At 40.7% G+C, this 14,499-nt stretch overlaps 1 protein-coding gene across 1 annotated transcript in view; it reads right to left on the bottom strand.

Annotated features, from left to right (window-relative positions):
* Window positions 1–14,499, bottom strand: part of LOC128366890 (soluble guanylate cyclase 88E-like) — a 25,451-nt gene extending 10,952 nt beyond the window's left edge. Inside the window, exons 1-13 of the mRNA XM_053327654.1 lie at window positions 14,406–14,499; window positions 12,648–12,819; window positions 11,954–12,086; window positions 11,456–11,630; window positions 7,532–7,623; window positions 6,291–6,548; window positions 5,389–5,533; window positions 3,923–4,048; window positions 3,640–3,760; window positions 2,123–2,252; window positions 1,562–1,708; window positions 811–957; window positions 188–344 (exon numbers count right to left, since the gene is read on the bottom strand). Coding sequence (XP_053183629.1) covers window positions 188–344; window positions 811–957; window positions 1,562–1,708; window positions 2,123–2,252; window positions 3,640–3,760; window positions 3,923–4,048; window positions 5,389–5,533; window positions 6,291–6,548; window positions 7,532–7,623; window positions 11,456–11,630; window positions 11,954–12,086; window positions 12,648–12,819; window positions 14,406–14,499 — 1,897 coding nt within the window. The remainder of the gene's footprint in view (window positions 1–187; window positions 345–810; window positions 958–1,561; window positions 1,709–2,122; window positions 2,253–3,639; window positions 3,761–3,922; window positions 4,049–5,388; window positions 5,534–6,290; window positions 6,549–7,531; window positions 7,624–11,455; window positions 11,631–11,953; window positions 12,087–12,647; window positions 12,820–14,405) is intronic.

Raw genomic sequence — 14,499 nt, 5'->3', positions numbered from 1 at the left:
TTGAGTGGATAAATAGCCCAACCTCTAACTGTCTGAAGTACATGGATAACGACACTGAATCCCTACCAGTTCAGAAGCAGAAGCAGTGCTGTGTGGCTGACCTTGAGCCATCACCTCCCTACAGACCCCAAAACATCAAAATAATCTTGATGCTTTATCACAGCCGAGCCACTGAAGTGCTACTCACCAACTCTGATCTGGATGTTATCCCCGGTGGAGGGGTCTTTGAGGTGGTCGATGGAGCTGAGCATGTCCAGAGCCATGTCGCAGATGTGGTGTGCATGAAAGGTGGTCTTGTTAGGAACACCCGCCACCACCATGTAGGCATCACGGATCGTCTCCACCTGGACACAAGGCAGAGTGACACATTCTAAACTGTGATAACATTAAGAAGAAATCTTTTTTGGCATATTTTAACCTCCATCACTCTGTAACCAAAGTCCAGGTATGTGTGCATCAGTAATTTCTACCAGAATGTGTGTTTTTATGTTTAAATAATGGATAAAAATCAAACCTACTACGGCTACAAATACAGTACATTTACTGCACTATACAGTTAGTTAGACTGATAAATAGTTTACAAATGGCTCCTTGACTACTTCTTTTTATCTGCATAAGTATGGGCTGTATTTCTCTATTGGTTTTATTTACATTTAGGTTTTATTTAGAAAAATGTGCATTGCATCATTTTAGATTTAATATAATAATAGGCTTCAATTAGTAACCTTTTCAAAACATCAGCGATATATTTCAAAATACACAACACACTTTTCGTACCTGCAGCTGGATGTGCTGCTTTCTTGGACTCACCTTGTAAACATTGTGTTTCTCGCTGAGCGTGTCAAAGACAATGTAGATCTCATTGAGCATGTCCACCACCTGCATGGGTGTGATGTGGATGCAGATCTCGTTGAACTTGACCACATCGCTGAACAGGATGGTCACATCTGGGAAGACCTGGGACACAGATATACACATAAGGTTATGATCATTTCACACTGAGAGGAAACACTAGTACACTCATCGGATACCTACATCAGAAAGAGATGCTTGTGAGTCATCCAAGTACAGTCAGTCACAGGTTACTTATCAACTGGGCGTTTGTATTTTAATGTAGATGGATATTTGTTCAGGGTTAATTTGTGCTGATGTAATTCAGGGTTTGAAGATTTTTATAGTAGTCAAATTGAACAGGTGAATTTTAGCACACAATTACTCAATTATCAAAATAGTTAATTTGCTGAGAGTCTTCAGCTATTTTTTGAAGCCAGATGCTCTGATAAATACTTGCCAAAATGCATCAGCTTAAAGCGATGGTTCGGCATAATTTCGACCATATGCACCATGAGGTCTAGCTAATCGTGCCTCAGCTGTTTCAAATATCACGGATCACGGAAATACCATGTGGTCTTGCGGGATCTTGTGATATTTCGACAATGTTTACAGCTTTAGCATTAGCCGCAGAGTACAAGCCATCAGGTAAGTGTTATTTTACTACTGAGAGACATTTGGATGTTTCGGCATGCAGCAATCTTTGTTAAAAAAAAGCGATGTCATGTACCTGGCATGTCTCCAGTGCAGTGATCCCCTTCCTGAGGCGGTCGGCCACAGCTTTGGGGATCATGGCGTAAAGCAAGGAATCTCCTCTCTTCTTCTCTTCGTCCAGCTTCTTGATGATTTCCTGCAGCTGAGCGTACTTTTGTTGTTCCTAGAGGATCACCCAAAAAAAATGGACAAAATAGTCTACAGTTACAGTCTCACCTCTTTTTAAAGCTCAAAAATCCCTCTTTGCCTTCTATAATCCTCTTAATCCACATCTCTCCTGCATGACTGAAGTGGATTTAATGGGTGAAATCAATAGGGGAGGTAGCTTCCATCTGAGCTCACCTGGTCGGGCTGTTTCATGCAGAGAATTGGCAGTTCTTACATTGTGTGCACTTAGCGTATCATATAATATGAGCTCTGCATTGATTAATACGTGTATCATAACTGCATTCACATAAGAGAAGATGTACTACCTCAAACTGCTCTCTAGGTCCATAGCTTTTCCCACGTGTTCCCTTTGTTGAATAAAAGTCATGACTTTGTTAGTGTAATACTTTGAATGAAGGTTTTCTTTCACCTGATCGAGTGCCAGCTGTAGCTCAGCCGATTGCTGTGTCCCGGCTAAAATGAGCTCTCTGCTGGAGTCATGCAGGTTCAGATCGTTTACGTACACACCCATCTTTATCATGTCTTCCACTGTCTCAATACTGCAAGAATAAAAGAAGGAATTGATTTAAGAGGGATAAACTGTAAAATGAAAGAAAAGTTGGATGATGATATCAGCAACAGATAGATAATACATCATCATCAACACATTGTAGGCTTGAAAAACAGAAATGTATGTATGCATGTATAATGTACTGTACTGTATTGATTAACATTAGAAATTCAAAACAACAACTAATGCTTACAAAGGGAAGGCAGCAAAGGAAGTAAAGGGACCGCACCCTGTGAACCTCGAAATATGTTTATGGGTGTGAAACAGCTTAAGGAAGTGTTGAGGTTACACTAACGTCAAATAGAAACAGCAAATGAGAACAGATCAGGCTTCATACTAAGATATCACGTACACAAACCACAAAGAAGTGTCTTAAATTTCTGTTTCTATTTAAGACCTGGTCTCTCTCCTAAATGACAAAAACACAGAAGATTCATCTCAATGGACAGTGCTGTGGTGGGAGGAGATGTGCAGAGAGGTGGGAGGTTCATTCAAATGAAGCAGAGCAAAGACAGTTAGAATTTGGTCTTATATGTTGCCGTGTCAGAACTACATCTTCAGTCAGTTTGCTGATGCTTTAGTGATTTCATCAATAGAGTTGAAACTAAATACTTGCTGCAGACATGCTACAACAACAGATTAATGCTCAAAATATGAATCATTTATTTGCATGTTTGCACTGCTGCACATACGTGAACCAAAATAGCAGGAACCGCATGAGACACCCACACAACCTTGCACTCATTGTTGCACTTGCACGGTTAAAATAGGGCCCATGGATAGTCAGAACTGTTATAATTGTTATAATAATATAATAATTAAGTCCCATTCAAAATGCAGTTGATCCAAACTAACCCTAATGAAGAGAATACCAACGCTGGCAGCAGCATGATGCACCAGAGGTTGAAAAGCAATACTGGTATTTTTTTTTTCATGAATTTCACACCTTGCAATCTCTGTCTCATTTCAAACAACACCTTTTTTCTGAGTATAATGCACCTGATGAGAGCTAATAGTGAGTCAGTTTAGACACATTGACAACAGGCTCAATACACAAGACCCTTCCTGATCTGATCAGACAGAATTCAATTCGGACTTAGCTCCCTGGCTGGGTCTCTGCGTAGGAGTGGACATGTGAAAACCTCAAGTCCTACATATAATAATTACATCCTATGTGTATTTATTGTTGTGCAAATGTGCAACTTTACTTTTATTTTCTTTGTTCTTTTAACTACGGTCTCAACACTCAGACAAATTTCACTTCGGGGACAATAAAGTATCTATCTATCTATCTATCTATCTATCTATCTATCTATCTATCTATCTATCTACATCAGCAGCATTGTATATAGTCAAAACATAGTCTGTGGTCTTACATGGGTGTCCCCAAGAAGATGAGGGAGTCCCACTGGGGGACATATTTCATCTGGCCCTTGAGGTGGAGAGGCTTTTTTGGTGGCTCCCGCATGTCCTCGAAGATGGTCTCACTACATTTACCTGAGGAGAACCATAAGGGACAGATTGTCATAGTAGTAGGTAGTGGAAAATGTATCTTTAGGTTTATACTGCAGGTTATATCCAATACCAGTCACAGGATAGGAATGTTAGAGATAAATACTATTTTGCAAAGGTTAAAGAGGAAGTGTAAAATAATCTGACCGGTGACAGTCTGGAAAGCCAGCAGCTCAATATCCTCCCCTCCAGAGTTGGCAGAGCTGTTGTACTGGGTGAGAGCACTGCTGTACTCTTGGTCTGTGCCCTTCATCTCCTCCACTGCCTTCGACTCTGATGGAGGTCAAACAGCAGAAACAGCAGAGGGGACGGATTGACCGAATGAACCAGGATTTGAGTTACTCATGTGAGTTAATGGGGGAAGTTAAATGTGTGAAGGTGGTGCAGTGAATTCAAATCACACATCTAAGTTAAGTTGATGGAAGAATACCAAAATATTTAATAGGAGAATATATTAAAAATTCATCACAAGTTCAGTTCTAGTGCGTTCATCATGGTTATGATCTGGGTTATGTCTAAAGCTAAATTTATTTCATTCATACACATAACATTAAAATACAAATTGTCATCACTTGAAATGATGACATCCAATATTCTTCACTTGTCGTATGTCTTCACGCTTTATTCTGGCCACAAATTTAGTACAAAAGTTCCACTTAGACTGTTGGCAACTTGTTTTATTAACTATTACTGTACTTGGCATGCAAAATGTATTTAAATGTAGGTATGTGACCTCTGAAGATATATTGCTTTAACCCTCCTGTTGTCCTCGAGTCAAGGAAGGAAGGGAGTAAGAAGGAAGGAAAGGAGGGAAGGAAGGAAGGCAGGAAGGAAGGAAGGAAAGGTGGGAGGAAGGAAAGAAGGAAGGGAGAAAGGAGGAAGGAAGGAAGAAAGGAAGGAGGAAGGGAAGAAAAGAAGGATTACTCCCTTCCTTCCATGTCCTCGAGTCAAGGAAGGAAGGGAGTAAGAAGGAAGGAAAGGAAGGAAGGACAGAAGGGAGGAAGGAAGGACAGAAAGGAAGGAAGGACAGAAGAAAGGAAGGACAGAAGGAAGGGAGGAAAGGAGGGAGGAAGGGAAGGAAGGGAGGAAAGACAGAAGGAAGGGAGGAAAGGAGGAAGGAGGGAAGGAAAGGAGGGAGGAGGTACGAAGGAAGGGAGGAAGGAAAGGAAGGACAAGGAAGAAAGGGAGGGTGGAAGGAAAGGAGGAAGGAAGGGAGGAAGGAGGGAAGGAAAGGAGGGGGGAAGGAAGGAAGGACAGAATGAAGGAAGGAAGGGAGGAAAGGAAAGAAGGAAGGAAGAAAGGAAAGGAGGGAGGAAAGGAAAGAAGGAAGGGAGGAAGGACAGACGAAGGAAGGAAGGAAGGAAGGAAACAAGGAACAGTCAAAACAGACGGGGTCAATTTGACCTGGGAGGACGACACAAAGGTTAAACTTTGTTGTTACGTCATCAATATTGGTTTGACTGTTCAGTTTGCATTCCCCCTGGATATATTTTAAATATTTAATTTTGTTCTATCTACATAAAATAACATTGCGATTCCGTCCATCCTTCTTAGATTCACCTTTTTCATACATTATGCATTTTGAAACACTTAAAAGATAATTGCAATAGTACCTCTTTCTTCTTCCCTCTTTGCTTTCTCATTGTCCTCCTTCTCCTCTGGCTCCTCCTTGCTCAGTTTGGGGATGTTGACCTTTTGCTTGCTCTCCACCACCGCTTTAGACAACAGCTCAAACACATTGTTCAAATGGGTGTAGATCTGATGAGAGTAAGAAGAGAATTTCATGTAACTGAACAGTGATGACAAATAAAGCAAAGGTTCAGAGAGTTCATGTAAAGCAGGGGTGTCAAACTCATTTTCATTCAAGGGCCACATACAGTCAAATTTGATCTCATGTGGGCTGGACCAATAAAAAGATGGAAGGGAGGAAGGAAACAAGGATGGAAAGAAGGGAAAAGTGAAAGGAAAGACAAAAGGAAGGAAGGATGGAAGGGAGGAAGGAAGGAAGGAAGAAAGGAAAAGGGATTAGGAAGGAGGGAAGGAAAGACAAAAGGAAGGAAGGAAGGAAGGAAAAGGTATTAGGAAGGAAAGGAAGAAAGGAAAAGAACACAAGAAAGGAAGGAAGGAAAGGAAGAAAGGAAAAGAAGATGAAGGAAAGATGGAAGGAAGGAAGGATGGAAGGAAGAAAACAAAGAAGGAAAGAAGACAAGAAAGCAAAGAAGCAAGGAAGGAAGGGAAGAAAGGAAAAGAAAATGAAGGACAGGTGGAAGGAAGGAAGGTAGGATGTAAGGAAACAAAGAAGGAAAGAAGTAAGAAAGGGAGGAAGGAAAGAAGGACAGATGACAGGAAGGTATAGGAAGGAAAAGAAGACAGGAAGGAAGGTGGGCCGGATTGGATGCCTTGGCGGGCCGGTTCTGGCCCACGGGGCGCATGTTTGACATCCCTGATGTAAAGTCAGTCAGTGAGTTCTGTTTTAGGTAATGTGATTGAATTGCACAGCTGTCTTTAAACTCACGTTGTCCCAGCTGAACTCCAGCATCGGTCTGACCAGAGTGAATTCCTCGTTGACCTTCTTGCCCTGGAGATCAGAGAAGACCTCTTTGAGGCCGTCGCCGATGCGATACATGGTCATGTCGCGGCGGAAGATAACGCTGAAGGGAAACATGTCAAAAAAGATACCTCGCTTCATAGGTAGCTTCTCGTAGCTCGGCGCTGTCTTCTGTTGGGGCATGCGATGCTTGAAAGCGGCATTGTCGAAGTTCATTTTGTAGACCTGGACAAATAAAGGAAAGTTATTGAAACGTCTGAGATAAGTCAGTGAGTATTAATCGATAGGATGGGATATTTTTCTTACTGTGGTTGACTGAGTTTACATGGTCACTGATAATAAAACCCATGTGTGTCACTTTAACCCTCCTGTTGTCCTCGAGTCAAGGAAGGAAAGGAGGGAGGAAGGAAGAAAGGATGGAAGGGAAGAAGGAAGGAAAGGAGGGAGGAAGGGAAGAAGGAAGGAAAGGAGGGAGGAAGGAAGGGACGAAGAAGGTAGGAAATGAGGGAGGGAGGGAGAAGGAAGGAAGGAAGGATGGAAAGGAAGAAGGAAGGAAAGGAGGGAGGAAGAAGGTAGGAAAGGAGGGAGGGAGGGAGGAAGAATGATGGAAAGGAAGGAAGGGAGGGAGGAAGGAAGGAAGGAACAGTCAAAACAGATAGGGTCAATTTGACCCGGGAGGACGACTCAAGGGTTAAATGGATTCTCAGTAAGAAAATCTACTCAGAAAATATTTTCAGGACTTTCCTTGTGCTATTGTACTTGTACTTGCTAAAGTCTAAACAATGTCAAATGTCAGTGTAAGAATAGTCCATATTAGAAAATGGACTATATAATTGCAATTTGGATTTCTTTCTTTATAGCAAAGCAAATATGGTTCATAATTTAGATTTTTTAATAGTGAAGGAATGACTGTTTCAGGAATCAAACCAGTGACTGTCGGTTTAAGGGACAAACTCTGAAAACAATGTGATTGACACTGATGTTAGTTGAATGCTAGACTGTATGACAATATGTTTGCACATTTCAGATATTCTCTCCTGTAAAGTCCCTTCCCAATAAACACTTCATCTCCGTCCAGTAAACACTTCCTGTCCGGTGTCTCATTGAGTATGATGGAGTCATTTCCATGCTGATATAGAACTGATACAAGGTCAAAGTCAGATGCCCAATAGCTCGACTGATACTTGACCATAAGGCCGAGTACATACCACATACGTCATTTTTTCGGTTTCCTCTTTAGACAAGATTTCCACTTCGATGTCTGTGTTGTAGAATTGGCGCCCCACTTGAGACAGCTGGCCTGTAGGAGTCGATAACACACACTGGTCATGGATGTGTAGAGGCTAACATATAAGGGATTCAGTCAAAATAGACTTGGCTAATATTAATTTCAGAACAAACTGTGGAGATAAGTGGATTTTTTTGTTGAATTTTTAACCCTCCTGTTGTCCTGGAAGGAAGGAAGGGAGGGAGGAAGAAGGAAGGAAGGAAGGACGGAGGGAGGAAAGAAGGAAGGAATGAAGGACAGAGGGGGGAGAAAAGAAGGAAGGAAGGTAGGAGGGAGGGAGGGAGGGAGAAAGGAAAAAAGGAAGGAAGGAAAGGAGGGAGGGAGGGAGGAAGAAGGAATGTAGGAGGGAGGGAGGAAAGAAGGAAGGAAGGAAGAGAGGGAGGAAAGAATGAAGGAAGGTAGGAGGGAGAGTGGGAGGAAGAAAAGGAGGGAGGAAGAAGGAAGGACAGAGGAAAGAAGGAAGGGAGGAAGGAAAGAAGGACGGAGGGAGGAAGGATGGACAGAAGGAAGGAAGGATCAAGGGAGGAAGGAAAGAAGGAACAGTCAAAACAGACGGGGTCAATTTGACCCTTTAGGATGACACAAAGGTTAATCAGTACTTAAGCTTGATAGATTAACCCTGCCTGACTTTATTTTTGTCAATCTTCATTAAAAATGAACCAGAATTTTTAAGTCTGATAAACTAGTCTAGTAGTAGACTAGTAGTAGACTACTAGTAGGCCTATTTATTTAATATTGCAAATTAAAACAATCACAACCTAATATGATCATCTCAGAACATACAGCACAAGTCTTCGTCCATTTCCTACAAATTACATATAATCATTGCAGCAGACTGTTTTGTATGTGTGTGTGTGTGTGTGTGTGTGTGTGTGTGTGTGTTATGAATGTGTTTTTTTAGCCTTCCAGTTGATTTTACATCAGTATGAACTACATTTGCAAAGAGTTTGAAATTGTTAGCGTGCCCATCTCAGTAAACATCATTATGCTTTTTCCCTGTGTGCCGTTGAAGTTGTTTTTTTTTCTTCTTCTTCTTCCCGCTAATGTAATTGTAAGTGCAGGTTATTTTCTACCATAAAGCACTACAAACTCAACAATAACAAAACTTTCTCTGCATTGTCTCTCTCGAGCATTTTTCACTGCTTTGGAAGTTTTTATTTTCATACTGACCTGTAGCTGCTTGCAAGGTTGGAAAATATTTATAAAAACATAAATTATGGCATGTTTTGAAACGTGGTCTGCTGTAATCAAGTATGTATAATTTGTATTAAATGAGCTAAAACAACGTGGGCCTTTATATTGTTTCTGTTCCTGTGTGAATGTTTCCCAAACTGGTCAAAGACTTTAATGTTTATTTTCCTCTTTGCTTATTTTCACTAATGGTCTGCTGTTATATTAAGCTCTGTAGTGTCTTGCAGTGTTTCCCACACATTCATTTATTCGCCACGAAAGAATTACGTCCGCCACAAATAGGTTTTTCGGCTTTTGGCTCGCTCGACCTCGCTCAAAAAGCATTATAATGGGACTCTGTCTGTGAATGTAGCTTGTAGTTACACTTCCGGTGCAGTAGGTGGCGGTACTATGCAGTAACTCCGGCAATAAAACCAAAGAAGACACACTTAATGCATATATATTTTAGCATATATTCTTATTATGTCTATGACTTAATGCACCTGGTCGGCCGGAAGAAGAAGAAGAAGACGACGACGACGACGACGAAGAAGAAGAAGAAGAAGAAGAAGAAGAAGAAGAAGAAGAGGAAGAAGAGGAGGAGGCGGAAGAGGAAGAAACGGATTTCCAATTTCACAAGAATGGATACTTGGCGAGCTGTACACAAAGTCCTGTGTCATAAGATGATCGTTGTGGATAAAGGGAAGACTTTGAAGGTATGTAGAAATTATAGCTGTTCTTACTTTAGCTGAGTGGCTAGCATAGACTGTATAAAAGCTAGCCGAGCTAACCGCTAATACTACTACAGCTGTGAGCAACCATATAATTCGTGAGCGGTCTTGAATGAATCAGGACAATCTAAGCTTTCTAACAATGTATACAACAATATATATGTTTAAGGGTTGGTGTAAAACTTTAAAGAAGAACTTGTGGCTACCTCCGACCCGTCCCGTAGGAGGAACAGCGTATTTTAAGGGTCTGCAGTTCCGATCCTTCATATTGGCTGAAACAAGTCACCCTCAAACATGCCGAAAACCATATTGAAGTTTGGCCTGCAGTTAGTCTTCCCTAATGTTTATGTGGCTTTGAGGATGTTCCTCACGTTGCCGGTGACAAACTGTGAGGGGGAGCGCTCATTTTCTCATTTGGGGAGAATCAAAAATGAGCTGAGAACAACTGAGCATGAAACAACTGAGCATGAAACAAAAACGCCTGAAGTCCTTATCATTACTGGCAATAGAGTCTGAACCTGTCAGAGACCTGGACTTTAGCGATGTTGTGGAGGAGTTTGCTAGGACCACAAATAGATGCCTGTCCTGTGTGAAACACTGCATAGGCTACACAGTCACTCACTTTTAAATACTTAATTTTAACTTGTTGCACATAATGTCATAATCTGTGTCTCGGCAAGAAGGGCAGTACTGCACACTCAGAGTTACACAGTCACAGATACTGCAGCGCTTTCTCTCTCACACATGCACTTAACAAAGAATGCGTACTAATGTTATAATCACTGCTCACTTGTATACCTACGAATAATTTTGATTTCTTTTACTGTTCTCACCTGCCACCCGCCTGCATTTAGTTAATTTTTAGCTGTGTGAATGTGATATTTAAACAACTTTATTGTGGGTTACCCATACCCTGCAGGTATCTGACACAGTTCAAGACTTTATAATGCCACTCCCCTTGTTAGAAAATGACCAAAATGCTTGTCCCTTGTTAACCTGCCATCCTCCCTCTCCATCCCCTAGTAGCAGATAGAGAGTGTGAAGGGGAAGAGCTGAATAAGTCAGTCTAGTCTTCCTTATTGACTTATTGATTAAGGTTTGTGCAGGTTAGAATATATGACCCTGACCACAGCTCTGAAATATCAGTAGCCTAACTGTGCTGTGTATTGATAAATTCCTGGCACTGTCTGTGGTGCTGAAGTAGCAGATGGATTTGTAATGGTGCCTTTTTCTCTCAGTCCCACCCTTCTGTCATTTTCATATCAGATCTATAATTTTCTCTAAACAGTGTACTCCATTCTATACAATACTGCAGCCTGTATACCTGATAGAGTAGTGTCACATTCATGATCAATATGACCAGTAGCAACATGTAGTGGCAGAAGAGAAGATGATGATAATATTTCTGTGATCAATCAGTATTGTCTGTGATACTGAAAATACAGAGCCACCGAAATATTTTAGGGGAGACATCCCTACAGATGTCGTTTTCACCATAGATGTTTGGTGTAACCTAGGAGCGGACCAGGTAATGTGACTGAGGAATTTAACCTGCACTGAACGCACAGCACTAAGTGGACTGTTATAACATCTGAGGTAAAGTTTATACCATCAAAACTACAATGTGTTTTGAAAAATAAGCGTTATTATTAAAATGCTTAATGTCTCCATATTCCAACACAGAATATGTATTTAGCCTAAAACCAGTTCTATATCAAGAATTAGGCTAGACCTATATGATTAACCTGCAGTCCTAGGGTTAGTGTTCCCCCCACTAGGCCACCCCCCCTTGTTAAAAATGAATAAACCACTACTGCCTATCCCAGCATGCAATGGAAACCCACATAACCTCAGAGTGAATAATGGGGTTAGAGTTGGTGATCAAACCCAGTTTCCTGTTGCTGTGGTAAACTGTTTAACCCACAGCGTTTCTACTTTGTTACCTTTGACAAACTGGGTGAAACCCTTGCGGGTGCTGCGGTAGTGCAGTGTAAGGCTTGTCTCACATTCCTCTTCCACACAGAAGCTTGGGGGCTGCACTTTGGGGAAGGAGAAGCGAAAGTACTCGTGCAGGTTGTCCAGCTCATTGATGAAGTCACGCACATTTCGCCCTAACACCTGAAAGACATGGAGAAAAATGGGTAAAAAAGACAAGAGTAAACAATAATTATAGTTTATAAAGTTGTCTTCATATTGTCAAAATGCTACTACTACTACCACAAGTAGTCTTTTTAATCTATAATGTGGATTATTGAATGTAATATAATTGCCTGGAGAAAAGGTCAGGAGCGCTAGGTATGGATTGTATCTATATATATATATATATATATATATATATGTATATATATATATATATGTATATTGATATTTATCAGACAGTGATGCAGAGAAAAAAGGAGGCATGTTAGCTAAAGACAACCAAATGAAGATCACTTAATCACCTTCAGGATGCGCTCATATCCATAGTTTCCAATCCTCTTGACCATATAGACCCCAAAGGCGTACATCAGCTCATCATGGGTCTTTCCCAGAACCTCGCCTGCTGCCTTTGCCAACCGCAGGATCAGGTTGTCACTGTAGATTAAAAGGGTTAGTTAGGAAAGTTATTTATTTGTTTTTGTATTGAGTTAGCCACCATGTAAAAACTTGAATAAGTATAATTAATCAAACCCAAAACCAGGAGTGAACATAACACAATCATTTCTTAACAATCTCCAAATATTATATGTATTATATAATATACAAAACTGTAACATTAGAAGCTTCAGATGTGTAAATATTACTGTATTAAACGGAATTATATTGCACAGCTGTCTAGGATAGTGTGCAATCTTTGCAATATTTAACTATATCAACACTTAATAGTTAGCAATTCACCTGCAGACTAAAAATGCTGGCTCCTAAATAGAGCTTTGTCTAATTAAAACATTTATTTCCTGAATGCAACTGGCAGCTGTTGTTTTGCACCTTTTCAGTTTTTAAACAATGTAATTCAAAGGTCAGAGCATTGAGAATGTGTTCAGCTAATATACAGTGTGCTTGATATGACACTTCTCCTTCTGTGTGTGGGCAGTCTTTTTTTCCAATTACTGCACCTGTTTGCATTGCTGTTCATGCTAATAAATCAAGACTTACTTATACATCTGATGTCTGACAAACTTGAGGTGAGGTATCTCTGCTCGGTTCTCGATCAGTCTCCAAACATCCTCTCCGTAGGATTCATTAATGTAATCGTTCACTGCTTCTAAATACAGGCCGTACATCTTCAGAGGGTTGGAAACCTCCAGACTGATGCCCAAGTTAACTGCTTAACTGAGGAGAGACAAGGAGAAAAAGTACATATCCAAAATACAGACACACATGTCCTCTTTGTCAACAGTTTAAAATATCACTGATGAGAAATCTCATCCTTTGGTCATCTTATGAGATTAAAATGAAAAATGATGTCAGTGCCAAAAACATACTTAAAGACATACTGTTATAACCATCTATATCACACATAACCTCATGAAACCTCCTCAGACACCAGCTACATCTAAGAAAAGAGCATGATACTCAATAAAAGTGCTTTTTCAGGGTTGTGCATGTACACTGCTGCCTGCTCTATACCTATGTTAAATGTAACCAAGCAATACAAGGTAAATACAAGGTAATGCAAAAACATCACAGGCAATTCAAACAGTGCATAATACTCCCATCTCATTAGTTAACTACTCCTGAAAAACAAATTAATTAATTAATTAATCCAAAATGCTAAAAAAGGGTCTAAAGGTGAAAAGAGAAGTCCCCTTACCTGCAGTCCCTCCGTGCTTTGTTAACCTTGGCTTCAACTGTGCCACAGCATCGCTCCTCGCTGAGAGTTTCCACCTGCAGCTGACATGTGTGCTCTCCCCTGACACTCGTCTGTCAGGTCAACAGGTGACCTCGGCCAAAATAGCAGCACCAAGGCATGTTTGTGGCAGGTAGCAAAGAAAAGACTAAAGAAAATGTTGTTCAGACCCTCAGCTGCATGGACTGGCAACCATACTGGGGTCTAATTTGTAATGTATTTGTATTGGGGATAGAAGTCAGTGGGTGGCTGTTACTGTATTTGGGAATCTCTTAAAAAAGAAGTTTCTGTGTAATGTAAACTGAAGTGCACCATGTGAGGCTCGTTATCCAAAATTAGCCCGGCACTCTTTTGCAACAACTCATTGGCTCTACCAGGTTTCTTTGCTAATTACTTTAAATTTGAATAATTACAGTCAGGTGCATATTATACTGACAGCCTTTGTGCTGAGATTGGCATTTGAAAGGTTTTGTATTTATTTGAGATGTGAAGCAGAATAAATCCCTCTTTCCTAACACTCAGGCCCCCTGTTAAGACAACCATTTACCTACTGCTAATCAGCAAAGGTTGAACAATGTGATAAACATTCATTATAATCTCTGTTTTGACCTGTGGAAACAATAATTATTTTGATTATTGAAATTCTCTCAACCACTGTGGCTGATTCTCTGTCTCTAAGTGAAGTGAAATACATACTGAGTACCTGATAATTCGAGGTGCTCATTTCTCACAATATCCACTAGGGGGCACTGTTACAACACTCTTGATTTATTACTGGTTTAATCCAATGCTGCAACCTTGGCCTTTTGGCAAGTCCAGACAAGGAAGATAAGGCTTCCTGTTATTTTATGACATTTGTGGCCTTTAATATCTGTCCTGTTGCTAAATATTCAGACCTGACTCACAATATAGTTTTCTTTCATGAATAGGCAACATAAGGACATGAACAATGAAAATAACTTTTTCTTTATATTCAACCTGGGAGGTGAGAGGCCTAATTAGGAAAACACTTTCAGCCAAAATAATTTTATCCAGCCACCACTTTCACCTGCACACCTGCACACCTGCACTCCTACACTCCACCAGGGAACCGAAGGTGTGCCGACAGCTAGCCTGTAATACTAGCTCTGAGCGATAATGAGCAGCTCTCTGTTCCAT

The sequence above is a fragment of the Scomber japonicus genome, chromosome 10 (genome assembly GCF_027409825.1).
Source record: "Scomber japonicus isolate fScoJap1 chromosome 10, fScoJap1.pri, whole genome shotgun sequence".
Lineage (NCBI taxonomy): Eukaryota > Metazoa > Chordata > Actinopteri > Scombriformes > Scombridae > Scomber > Scomber japonicus.
This window is presented reverse-complemented; position numbering and strand designations above follow the sequence as displayed.